A 14,077-nucleotide genomic window follows, 5' to 3' on the forward strand; every position below is an offset into this window, starting at 1 on the left:
TGGCAGAGGAGGGCAGTTAGGAGCAACCAGGCCTGCAGGGGATGGCAGTTGGGAGCGACCAGGCCTGCAGGGGAGGGCAGTTGGAGGGGACCAGGCCTACAAGGGAGAGAAATTGGGAGGGACAAGACCTGCAGGGGAGGCTAGTTAGAGGTGACCAGACTGGCAGGGGAGGGCAGTTAGGGGCAACTAGGCCTGCAGGGGAGGGCAGTTGGGGTGACCAGGCCGACAGGAGAGGGCAGTTAGGAGTGATCAGGCCAGAAGGGGAGGGCAGTTAGGGGCCATTGGGCCAGCAGGGGAGCAGTTAGGCATCAATCAGGCTGGCAGGGGAGTGGTTAGGGGGTGATCAGGCTGGCAGGCAGAAGCAGTTAGGGGCAATCAGGCAGGCAGGCAGGCAAGCAGTTGGGAGCCAGCAGTCCTGGATTGTGAGAGGGATGTCCCAGATTGGAGAGGGTGCAGGCTGGGCTGAGGGACACACACACATACACACACACCCCGTGCACGAATTTTGTACACTGGGCCTCTAGTTTGGAAGATAAAATCAAGAGTTACTGGAATACACCAGGTTTCCTACCTCCTAACTAGACAAATAGACACCAAATTAGTTTGAGGACATGTAGTCCTCATGAAGCACTAATTCCATTTTCATAAAGGCCAGTGCTGTTTTTAATTTATAGGAGTACTTAGTTAATAATAGCTACTTTTGAGAGATCAACCGAAGTACTTGTATGCATGCATATAAGCATAACCAATGGACGCAAAACACTGGGGGGTGAGGGCATGTATAGGAGTGTGGGGGGGGAGCAATGGTAAGATATGTACACATGTAATACCTTAATTTAAAAAATGGGGAAAAAATAAAGTTATTATTGATAGGTAAAAATAAATAAAAAAAATAATAGCTACTTATGGGCGTGTTATACAAGTAGAGAAATATTACCTTGATATAAATAGAAGAGCAACTCGGTATCCTTACTTAGGAAAGCCATGTGTTAACTATGCCATTCTTGACTACAACTCAATAACTCTGGGGGGGAAAAAGCCTCTAAAATATTTTAGTCTGAACATAAGCTATATGTTCACCTGGATCAAAATCTACCTTCTGCAAAAGTTTCAAAAGCACCTCCTACAAACTACCTAGATGTCCAAATCTTATATTTTAGGATTGCTGACTTTGTTAAAATAAGAAAAAATTCTAAATGTGATTTCCCAATTATATGCCCAGATCTATTATAATAAGGCTATAAAGAGTAGATATTTAAATCTTTAAAAATTAAATGTGCTATTGTTAACTATATCAATTTCATAATAACTCATAATTTAGTATTGTCATGAGTGTACATTAGAGCACTATTTATTTGACTTTTCCTTTAAATGTGTTTTTTCAAGTGGTAAAAAAAAAAAAAAAGTCTTACTAATAATTCTATTGATTAAAAAAAGTTTACTGACCAAGTTAGTTCTTTCAGAATGGGACCACAGCAAGAGCAAAGGTACTACAGTACAGATTGTATTGAGAATGATTAGCAAGTACACTGGTGATTCCCAACGTGGGGCACACACCACACAGGGGGGCAATTTGATTTTTGAGGGGGGCAATTTGAGAATGAGTTATTAACAGTGAGGTTTTTGCATTTCTTATGGTTCTAGGGGCCTTACCTATTTATACAGTATATAAATATATACTGTGACATATTTATGCATTTCAGTTCTCTATATGTTCTGAAACTTTATTTGCTATTTTTTCATATTACTATTCTTTTTTTAACAATTTCTTAGTGATTTCTTCCTCCGTATTTCAACTGTCCTTTCTTTTTTATCTTTCATGGATGCCATGTTCTTTGGAAGCTTGTTTAGGCCAAGTTGATGGCCTTTTAGGATTCCTGCACATGAATAATTATTCACTTTTTGAATAATAAGAATTATATGTCACGGGGGGGGCGGGGGAGTGCATCAGGATTTTAGAGATGCTTAGGTGGGGCATGGCCAAAAAAAGGTTGGGAACCACTGAAGTAGACATAGTTGGTCCTAATGCTATAAAAGACCTCCTAAGAATGAGAAAAGGATCTAAGAGTCAAACAACATTGGTCTAAACTGAAAGCCTTGGACTTTCGTGGAAATGCGGAATATCCTCGGATCATGCTGATTTGCATAATCACTCACTTGAGTTTCTTGTCATGCTTAGCTAATCACTTCACAATTCCTGTGCAGAGACCTGAAGGGAATCTTCTGCTTGGAGCCAGGGATAGCCCCCTGCAAAAGAGGGTGGATACTAGAAACAGTGAAGACACCTTCTCTATCTGATATATTTAAAACAATGGCAATCTGACTTTCCAGGACAACTTTTAAGAATTTGGATATGGCCTATTTTTAATTTCAAAGACTGACCCATGGACCCTGAAGATAGAAATGAGTGAGGAGACTGAAAAAAATATATAATATTGGGGCTTTACCAAATCCTTGTGAAAAGTATTGACTTATAATTAGGACTAAACTAGGACACTGCCTGACTGCATGGCCTGGTTGTTTATGGGGAACAATACCTCCCTTGACTCACTAGGCTAAAAAATCCAAGTGTCTGCCGGTTCTGCATGTCCTTAGAATTCTAAAGAACCATCACCCAGATCAGGTTGGTGTGGAGGGTCAGGGTGCAGTGGCAGCAGAAATGGATCAGGGCGGATGGGGGTGGCTAGCCTCTGCCAGAATCATAAATAATGGGTATTTGATGAAGAAAGGGAGAACAGGAGGAATGAGAAAAATGGATAGTGACAAAGGTGTATTAATTAGCCTACTCAAATGCAAAGAAATTTTACAAAGTAAAAAAGTACTCGTTTTAATTCATATAAATAAACTCTTATCACAGAACAAAAAGTCTTTGTTTTTACTTGCCTTACTAATTGATCAAAAACATTCTTGAAGTTTGCACCTTTGAAAGGAACTGTCAATGTTTTCCATGTGTATTGAATTTATGAAAAACCTATGTAATTTTTTATCTTCTTGAATAGATTTTCAAAGCATAGATATTTAACTTCTTGTTCCCATTGTCTGCATTGATTTATGCATAAAAGATGTACAAAAGACCTACCAGAGGCAGACACTGTGCTAGGCACCTCAGGGAAATACAAAGCTAAAAAAGACCTGATCTCAGAACACTCATAAGATATACACAGGCATTGTATTTGTAATATACAATGTATGTGCATTATGTGGTATCTGTAACAGCATTGTGTGACATTATTCAACATTTAATAATATTGTTTGATCATTTTATAAGCCACTATTCTGTGACTCCTTTCTATATTTGGGGCTTATCAGATATACACAAAGTTAGTACTTTGGAACAACAAGTTTGAGGTTGTTTGTGTTGCAACATGTATAATGTGTTTCTTGAAGGACCACCTGGATTCGATGGACGGCCAGGTTTGAAGGGGATACCTGGTGACACCGGACCACCTGCAACCAGGACGATGAGAGGCTTTCTTTTCACCCGGCATAGTCAGACCACAGCAATTCCTTCCTGTCCAGAAGGAACAGAGCCACTCTATAGTGGGTTCTCTCTTCTTTTCATACAAGGAAATGAACAAGCTTATGGACAAGACCTGGGTAATGTCCCTGTCCAAGTTCCCACCCACTGTTCCAAATACAGATTATAAGTTTTTATGGTATGTGGTGCTTCGCTCTGAAGTACCTTGGGTATGTTACAGTATTTTTTAAAGAGAGTAAACAAAACATAGGCCTAATATCTAATTTTTATTCAAGAATGTAAAGCTTTTTAATTGTAGTTAACATACAATATTATTAGTTTCAGGTATACAACACAGTGAGATTTCATATTTATATACCTTACAAAGTGATCACCACAAAGTCCATTATCCGTCATAGATATTGTGATATTGACTGTATTCCGTATGCTGTACTTTACATCCTGTGGCTTATTTATATAAATTTTTACCTGTTAATCCCCTTCACCTTTTTGCCCATACCACCACTAATTAGTATTTCTGTACCTTTGAGTTTGTTTTGTTCATTTGTTTAGTTTTGTATATTCCACAAAGTACTTGTATTTCTCTGATTTATTTCACTTATCCATGTTGTCACAAAGGGCAAGATTTCATTCTTTTTCATGGTTAATATTCTGGTGTGTGTTTATACATATATTTCTTCTTTATTCATCTATTGATGAACATCTAGGTCGCTTCCATATCTTGGCTATTATAAATAATGTTGCAGTGAACAGGGGGGTACATATATCCTTTTGAATTAGTGTTTCATTTTCTTCAAATAAGCACCCACGGGGTGTGGCAGGGAAGGAGCCTCTTTAGATGGGTGCTTCACCCAGGGAAATGCCAGGGTGGGGTGAATAGTGTTCGTGAGGTTAATGGAGTGGGTCAGAAATGGCACCTGCCACTGTCAGACCAGCTAGGTTAAAGAAAGGGAAGGGGAATGGCGCCTGCCAGCACCTCTGACTCAGGAGAAAGTTCCAACAGATCCCTGTTGCTCCAGCACACACCCTAAACTAGTTCAATATATCACCTTCACATGACCTAGGTCCGTGGTCGGCAAACTGCAGCTCGCGAGCCACATGCGGCTATTTGGCCCCTTGAGTGTGGCTCTTCCACAAAATACCACGGCCTGGGCGAGTCTATTTTGAAGAAGTGGCGTTAGAAGAAGTTTAAGTTTAAAAAATTTGGCTCTCAAAAGAAATTTCAATTGTTGTACTGTTGACATTTGGCTCTGTTGACTAATGAGTTTGCCGACCACTGACCTAGGTGCTTTTCAATCTGCTGCCTCTGTGCCAGGACTCAGAGCACAACCTGGGTTTCCCTTTGGCTCTCCCAGATGTAAACCCTGCTGGTTTTCAAAGTCAGATGTTATACGGGCTCCTCTTTCTGATTTGGGTTTCCCAGGCTAGGCCTTGGACCCCTAGCTCTTTGGGGAAGATCTCTGTGGTTGTGATATCACTCCCACTTGTAAGTCACCGCTTGGGGAGTGGAGGACAGGGTAGGTCCTGATTAGACTTAGTCTCTACCCCTCCTATACATTTCAATGTGGCTTTTAAAAAATATCAGTAGTTGTAGCAAATCTGTTCTGCTAGTCTTTAGGTTGTTCTCAGAGATAGCTGTTCTATATGTAGTTGTAGTTTTGGTGTCAATGAGAGGAGGTGAACTCAGGAACTTCCGTCATTTTTTTAAAAATATATTTTTATTGATTTCAGAGAGGAAGGGAGAGGGAGAGAGAGATAGAAACATCAATGATGAGAGAGAACCATTGATTGGCTGCCTCCTCATGCCCTACAGTGGGGATCAAGCCTGCAACCCAGGCATGTGCCCTGAGCAGAAATCGAACCATGATTTCTCCTGGTTCATAGGTTGACGCTCTACCACTGAGCCACACCTGCTGAGTGCTACTCCGTCATCTTGAACTCGAAGCCAGGAGCCTTGCTCTTAAATGCCAATATAGCTTGACCTGTTCAACAAAAACAATTTTCACTTAAATCACTTTTTTAATCTTAAAAGCACCATTTTTCTAAAGCTTTATCTGGCTATTAGCTATTATATACATATCGAGAACTAGGAATACTTTGAAGCAAAAACATTTTTCCAACTAACCTCTACCAGTCCTTGGGAAAGAGCCATGAAAGTATTATGGATAGGAGAAAGAGGATTTGTTTACCCACTGAATCTTTAATTTCTATAATTTTTTAAACTTATATAACACATTTTGTTATATAACTCTTTCGTGTTATAACTTTAAAAAAAATTCTTTATTGCTTAATGTACTACATACCTGTTAAGTCTCCTTTTTCCCCCATTTACTTCTCCCCAGCCGCTCCCACCCCTCAGCAGTTATAACTCTTTAGTGTTGTTTTTCTTCAATTTTTGCCATAGATTATGTTTTATTTCGTCTCTATCTAGTAACAATATTCAAAATAGTTTTAACCCTTTGCACTCGCTTGCTTTTTTCATCGAGCTGCTACCGATGCTAAACGTGTCGAGTCACACTCGACATCCGAATGTTAATGTTACTGAAAGTGATAACTAGTCTGATGTTTTATTAGGAACTCTTGGAAGCTGCCTACAGCGATTTACCACAATGCCATTCCTATTCTGTAACATCAATGAAGTTTGTAATTTCGCATCTCGAAATGATTATTCATACTGGCTGTCAACACCAGCTCCGATGCCAAAGGACATGGCTCCAATTACTGGCAGGGCCCTGCAGCCTTATATTAGCAGGTAAAAATTCAATCCTTTAGTTTTGTGATGAAACCAAGTAAATTACTCAATTTGTAATCACACTGTAGACAGCACATCACAGTGTAAAAAGGGGTGATGCCACCACATTCTTTGTGTCATGTTACAGGTGCACTGTCTGTGAAGGTCCTGCGATTGCCATAGCCATTCACAGCCAAACCACTGACATTCCCGCATGTCCCCATGACTGGATTTCTCTCTGGACAGGATTTTCTTTCATCATGGTAAGGAAAAAGGGACAGCACATTCACAGTAAAAACTGCCTATAAAATCCTAAATGCCCCCAAAATGTGACTGTCATCAACTCATATGTCATGAACATTTGCTTGTAAATCTGAAAATATACTCTCTTTTAAAAAACCAATAAGTTGGGGGGGGTGGTTTGGTAAAAATGGAGCATTTGAAAAAACTTCTCAGGAAATTACTCACAGATTCTAAATAAGACATTTAGGTAAACAGTAACTACAATATTGGTAATAAAATGTCTATTTTTTTAAATGTGGTACATATTTTATATACATACTCCATAATCCTTATGAAAACCCTGCAAGATAGTTTGTATCATCTACAGATTTACATTAAAAAAAGGAATAATTTCCCCAAGGTCCCACAATAAGTAAGTAGTAAAACTAGGATTTGCACCTAAATCTGTCTGCCCCAAAATCTTTATGCCTTATACTGTTTCCTTTGGCATTTATATGAAAATGGGAACTAAGAGAAATCGCCTTTTAAAGAAAAATTCCCCTGATATAAGTGCTAAATGAAGAAATCTATGAACTGACCATCTGTGAGTCTGACTGCTGTACACATGTAGTTAGTGGTTATTCTTATTCTGTATAGCATCATTTATGAGACATTATTCCCCCTTCTTTACTCACAAATGTCCATTGTTTCAAACATCAACACCTACCATATGCCATGAATGGTCTAGGTCCTAAAGATACCTGCAGTGAACCAAAGTTCCTGCTCTCGTGGAGCTTCTATCCTAGTGGAGAAGGTAGGCAATAAACAAGAAGACACAATAACAACAGGAATGAGCACAGAGGTAAATGGTCTATGAAGGACATAAGGCAAGACAAAGGGAGAGGCTGTGAGAGGAATGACATCAAAGAAAGCCTCTGGAAATTATCTTTAAACAGATCTCTGAATGACAAGAAAGAACCAGTCACACGGAAAAAGAGTATTCTAGGCAAAAGAAAGTTTTTACTTTCTTTTTTATGACTATAGTTCAACTTGGCAAGTAAATGGAATGCTAGCAAATTTGAGCAAAGAAGCTTAAGAAGTCATGCTTTTTTTTCTTGTCTTCTATTACTATATATATACACATATATATGCCATATGTGTGTGTGTGTGTGTGTGTGTGTGTGTGTGTGTGTGTGTGTGTGTGTGTATGGCACTAAAAATTTCAACACCGTGCACAGAATTCTTAATTCTGATATTTTCATTGTGATAGTTCACAAGTGCTGGTTCTGAGGGCTCTGGGCAAGCACTGGCATCCCCGGGATCCTGCTTGGAAGAATTCCGAGCCAGTCCCTTCATAGAATGTCATGGAAGAGGAACATGCAACTACTATTCAAATTCCTACAGTTTCTGGTTGGCTTCATTAAACCCAAAAAGAATGTTCAGGTAATTATTCAAAATCAAATTTAATCTAATGACTCAACTATTAAAAGGTTGCCTATGTTAGATTTTGATTACTTGTGTGTTGATGTACTCATATTTTTAAAAGCTCCCATACCAATAAAATCCTGTTTAGCTTGGCACTTCTAGTTTATAAGAATCAACAGGTAGCCATGGTTTTGTACTACTATACCAACAAAGGCATCACTAGATGTATTTAACCCTTTGTACGCCATAAGCGTCTATAGCAGTGGTCGGCAAACTCATTAGTCAACAGAGCCAAATATCAACAGTACAACGATTGAAATTTCTTTTGAGAGCCAAATTTTTTAAACTTAAACTTCTTCTAATGCCGCTTCTTCAAAGTAGACTCACCCAGGCCGTGGTATTTTGTGGAAGAGCCACACTCAAGGGGCCAAAGAGCCGCATGTGGCTCGCAAGCCGCCATTTGCCGACCACGGGTCTATAGCATAAAAACAAGATGTGGGGATGGTTTCTGTTTTGGATGCATAGCCGTTAACTGGTTAATATTTAGATATAGATTGATAGTAAATTACTGAATAAAACCATTAAATGATCTGCTAATTTTAATTTATTGTATTGGACGAGTTTTAAGGCAGACTATTTAAAAAGTAGGTGTAGTTTTCATTACAAAAAGATCTGTATGTTTCTTCTGTGCTACAGGAATACAACTAAAATCATAACATGTCTACATATATATACCTTCTATAGTAAAGTTTAGATGAGCTATAATATGCATTAAGAAAACTCAAACCCAACAAGCATTTCCTCTTTATCTACAAATTGATATTTGTCTTTTCTTTTCTTTCTTATTTATTTATTTTCAGGAAACCTATTCCATCAACTGTGAAAGCTGGGGAGTTAGAAAAGATCATAAGTCGCTGTCGGGTGTGCATGAAGAGAAGACAATGAAGAAATCAATGAACATAGAACTGTTATTTTTCATCTTAAATAATCAAGTAATGATGCATTTATTGGCTAAGTATATAAATGCATTTATTTTAAGTTTTTTTCTCTAATCAAACAATATTGCTCTATGATGGCTTGGTACAAAGTTTCTATTCTTTTTCCCACACAACAAAGCACTTATTTTAAGTTAGCTCTGTGATCCTGATCTCTAAATCTGTGTTTCAAAATCCCCTATGGTAAGGCAGCAGAGTTTTCACAAAATATCACTGAAATTGTATTCCATTTGTATCCAATGCACTATCTAAATGGTGACTGTATAAAGTTTGATGTGACAAGTGAAGACCTATTTGGTCCACTAAATTCCCAAGATTTGCCCCCTTCTATTCCAGTCTTTGAGACTCAGGGAGGCTCTATCAGTTTTAGATTGCCCCACCTACTTCCTAAGACTTTAGATGCTAAGTAGAGGATATGTGGGTGAGTGGATTATGAGGCTTCATTGATGGAACTGGACTTTCAGATCTGTTAATTAACCTAAGGCTTGAGGGAACCAGAATTAAACTGAGGTGCATAGATTTCCTAGGGCTCTTTTAAACATCCCCAACACTAAGGCCAAAAGGGGGGTTCCCTGAATGGAATCACAATAGCTGTGGAAACACTGTATGGTTTTGTTTTGTATTTTTAAAGTCTTTTTGTTTGTCCATTGAATTTTGTTTGTCCATTGTAGCAATATAGCCTACTTGTGTTCCAAGTAGGTACAATTTTTAACTTTAGTGACTTAATTTTAATAGAATATTTTTTACACACATACTCTAAAATGTGTCTAAATTTTGACTTTTCTTTTACCAGCACAACCAAAAAAAAATAAAAATAAAACTACTTAGATATGTACTTTATCCCCGTTCCTATAAATGTTAGTGCATATAATTGAGTAGTTCAGTAATCCATGAAAGAACTTAAGCCATTAGTAGGATTATCAGGCTCTGAATATTTTTCCTTTGCTCTAAATATTCCATTTAATTTGGATATTCTGAGATCCCTTTATTACTTCTCTAATTCTTCTTTGGTAAAAACATGTTTTTTATATCACATATCCTTTCAAACTATATTGAGAGAGTCCACTATGTAAAAATATTAATGTACAAATTGTATAGCTTGTCAGCTGTGTCATAAAGCTTGCTTTTCAGTGTGCTGATGCATTCCCAGGATTACTTAATTCAACTTAACAAGCATTTTATTCAGTGCCAAGCCATTCTCAGGCACTGTGCTAAATTACAGAAACACTAAGAGGGGAAAATTATATATATATATATATATATATATATATATATATATATATATATATATATATATATATATTACTTATATATATATGTTTTATTCCTAATATCCCAGAAAAGGTAACTAACTTACTGTTTCTGTTAGGAATCCTACTTATTTGAGTTGTTTTTCCCCCTTTTCATTCTTTACCTCTGTCCTAATATTTCATGATAATTCAGCAGACCTCAAAAAAGGTTCAAAAATAAGATCTATGCCCAGGGGGAACCCATCACAGAAGCCAAGGTCTGGACAATATAGAGAAAATAAAGATCTGCAAGACATTAAAAACCATTTATACTTAATGATAGCACTATTTGATGAGTCTCAGAAGTCAGGCATCCTAAGAAAAAGCTCTAAATATGTTTCTTGACCCACCTAGGTGGAGTTGGTGGTGCTGATATTTAAATTCTGGTTTTGTTGCTTCAATCTCAGTTGCTCTGGAAGTGAAGATGTGGCCCCAGAGGACAGCACAGACTGTGACCATGGTCCGCATCCTCCACTGCTCAAATGACTGCTGTCAAGCCATTTTTACATTAAATGAAGAAGCACTTTTTATACTCAGATTACTTGTTTAGACTCACCTAATATGAAGACTTTTTGCTCTAAAAATATCTTACTGTCTAAATTGCACTATCCTGGCATGGAGGGCTAACGGATCTCCACAAACCTTCCACAGACCAGGAGTTCTTGAAGTGTGGTCCCTGGACCAGAAGCATGTGGAAACTTGTCATAAATGCAAATTCTAGGGCCAACCCAGACCTACAGAATTAGAAACTTGGGGTAAGTCCCAAAAATCTGTTTTAACAAGTCCTCCCAGTGATTTCCAATGCACCCTAAAGATTGAAAAAGAACTGCTCTGGGCAAACACCCCCCAAAAAACAACTGTATAGGCAGTTACCAAGTAGAGCTGGCTATAATTGTTCTACCTGTCCCTCTCTTGTAAGTTCAAACTCACAAATGAACTTAAGGTTATCTAATGTCACAAATAAGAAAAAGCCCTAGATTGGTGCTAATGCCAAATAACTGGCCTCCGCTTGTCCCCCAGTCTCCATCTTTCTTGCCCTCTCATCAGTGTTTAACTTCTGAGGAAGACAAGTAATGCTAAATTCCAATGAAGCCATACTAAGTTGTTCAAACATACTTCTAAGACTGAGCATTAAAACATTGCTCCTGTGCATTACTTTCTATAGTAGTAGCTTTATAATCTGAGTTTATAAAGTTATGAAGCTTTAACTTTGCAGATAAAATGTAAAATAACTTGTTTCTTTTAAATTTGGGGCTTCACCTTTGGAATTTCACAGTTTGCTCAGAGGTCTCTCGTTTTGCAAGATAAATATTATTAAGTAACTTATTTATAAAAAGAATTACAATACTACAATATTTGAGTTTTATTGCTAATTTAACTTACAAAGATTTTTCTATGCATCAAATGTAACTTACTGCTTCAAAACAATTTAATATTCACTCTATATCCAAATGAAATATCTATATTTAAAATATATTGAATATTTTATATTATATCTTGACAATATTACAATATTGTGATGTACTAATATTTCTGTAATTATAGTGAAAATATAATTTTATTGTATTGTCTAATAATAAAATTTTAAAAATTACATCTGGTCTTATTTTTTCCAAGTGAAAACACATTTTTTTAAATTTTAAAAATATATGCTCACTGTAAAAACAATAGACAATACAGAAGTTAACACACTGTGGACACAGTCTCATATCCATAAATAAGAACTAATTATTTTCATGGATTTACTATATAAGTCAATGAATCCCCAAATAATGGACACTTCATTTAGTTTTATTATGGACATGTTGTACATATTTCATATCACAGTTTGTAAAAATAGGTTCTTTATGGATCCAATGTCTAGGACGAATTAGAGAAAGAAAAAGATTGAAGAGGGGGAGTCCAGTTAAAAGGGTAATATACCAGTAGTCTAGCAATGGGAACAGAAAGTACACAGAAAGTGGACAGTTGACATTGAGGTGAGAGACTTTAAAGATGGGGGACTTGGGAGACAGTAAAAGACTTTGGAATTTTGAACCTTGGTGACTGAAATTAACTGAAAAAGGAAATTCAGGAGAAAAGTATGTGGATTGAGATGAGGAAGAAATTTGAGTTTGAAACCCTTCTAGGATCAAAGCTCCAAAGGGACACTTGGGCTAGAACTAGTGCAACAAGATGAGACTAAATGGATGTAACCTATTTAGATTTTTATGCCACCTTTTCCCACAAACGATTTGAGGCAATGTGATGAAAGTCAATGATGAACTGAATGGTAAATAGGAAAGGACACATGAATGAAGTCCCAGAATGAAGCTCTTGTCACAAAACACAAGGCAGCAGAATTTCCAGGTAAGAGAGAGAAATATGCCTTTTTTTGGGTGTTTTTTGTTTTTGAGATTCTACCAACAGTGTTAGATGCTTTCACACACCACTCTCAGCCTCATTAACAGAATCAAATGATTCAGGAAGATTAAGGGTGATCACGATTAAAGGAGAAAACTTTGGATTGGTAATTGAATTACATAAAAAATGTCCTGAGTTTATGTGAGCCAAACATAAGTCGAGGAGCAAAATCTCAAATGCTCTGGAAAATAACAGTTTGCAGCTTCTTTCATGCATTTGAAATTAAGGAGGTAACTAAGGAAAATGACATGGATGTGGGATTGGACTACAGGATAGTTAAAAAGATCACCTGCTTTCTTGAAGGTGGTTACGCTAATTTCAAAGGTGTGTTAATCAGTGGTTCAACCTTTTTAATGCCTTGATCCTTTAATACAGTTCCTCATGTTGTGGTGACCCCCAACTATAAAATTATTTTCGTTGCTACTTCATAACTGTAATTTTGCTACCGTTAATGAATCGTAATGTAAATATCTGTGTTTTCTGATGGTCGCGATCCACAGGTTGAAAACCGCTAGCAGGGTCGCCTAAGACCATCGGAAAACACAGATATTTACATTACGATTCATAACAGTAGCAAAATTATAGTTATGAAGTAGCAACGAAAATAATTTTATGGTTGGGGGTCACCACAACATGAGGAACTGCATTAAAGGGTCAAGGCATTAAAAAGGTTGAGAACCACTGACCAGATGCACAGGGCTTGCTTAAGACAAAGACAAACCTCTTACTAAAAGTTATGTGCCTAGGGCATCACTACTCACCATGACCTGCCCAGTTAGGAACCCTGTGAGGTTACTTCTGTAAACTTAAAAAAACCATTGAAACCTGTAAAGAATTTTTGTGAGTTTATTTGAGCCAAACTGTCGACATATGCCGGGAAGCAAAACCTCAACGAATTGAGATAATGCTCCGGAGAATGGCGGGTTACGTTTGTATTTATACATTGCAATCAAAGGAGGGACATAGGTGGGTTACATGAAATTCATTGGTGATAGATTAAGGAGGTGGGATAAAGCAAAGCAGTGGGAAACCCCTGGGATTGGATAAAAAGTAAAATGATGGACACATACTTAGGTGGGTGCAGGAACAATTAACATGATAATGAAGGAATTTGTGGTATCTGTCCTAGCGCCCACCACATTTGGTTGTGCCCCAGGGGCTCCAGAAAAAAGGGAAGTTACAAGTTACCCAGACATTTCAAGGGTATGTTACCATAGATGCAAAAAGACAGACAGGCTCAGTTATGGTAAAGGTTGACCTTGTCTGAAGATAACTGCCCACCAGTTTAGTTAAGCAGTGATGGCGAACCTATGACACGCGTGTCAGCACTGACACGCGGAGCCATTTCTGATGACACGCGGCCGCATGCCGAGGATGAAACATTTGCTGCTCCTGAGGATGAAACATTTGCGACTAGAGTCTTGGAGTTAGTTTTTTCCTCAAAGTGACACACTACCCGAGTTATGCTCAGTTTTTTGGTGAAGTTTGACACACCAAGCTCAAAAGGTTGCCCATCACTGAGTTAAAGTTTAAT

The 14,077-nt window shown here is 37.7% G+C and overlaps 1 protein-coding gene across 2 annotated transcripts in view; it reads left to right on the forward strand.

Annotated features, from left to right (window-relative positions):
* Positions 1 to 13,027, forward strand: part of COL4A3 (collagen type IV alpha 3 chain) — a 117,987-nt gene extending 104,960 nt beyond the window's left edge. Inside the window, exons 48-53 of one of the 2 annotated variants that reach the window (XM_079782109.1) lie at positions 3,388 to 3,597; positions 6,053 to 6,230; positions 6,358 to 6,472; positions 7,702 to 7,874; positions 8,717 to 8,848; positions 10,495 to 13,027. In XM_079782109.1, the coding sequence (XP_079638235.1) occupies positions 3,388 to 3,597; positions 6,053 to 6,230; positions 6,358 to 6,472; positions 7,702 to 7,874; positions 8,717 to 8,801 (761 nt within the window). In that variant the 3' untranslated portion in view covers positions 8,802 to 8,848; positions 10,495 to 13,027. The remainder of the gene's footprint in view (positions 1 to 3,387; positions 3,598 to 6,052; positions 6,231 to 6,357; positions 6,473 to 7,701; positions 7,875 to 8,716; positions 8,849 to 10,494) is intronic. The other variant, XM_079782108.1, reaches the window with a different exon arrangement.
* Positions 13,028 to 14,077: the final 1,050 nt, after the last annotated feature.

Source organism: Cnephaeus nilssonii (assembly GCF_951640355.1).
Source record: "Cnephaeus nilssonii genome assembly, chromosome: 10".
In the NCBI taxonomy this organism is placed as follows: Eukaryota; Metazoa; Chordata; class Mammalia; order Chiroptera; family Vespertilionidae; genus Cnephaeus; species Cnephaeus nilssonii.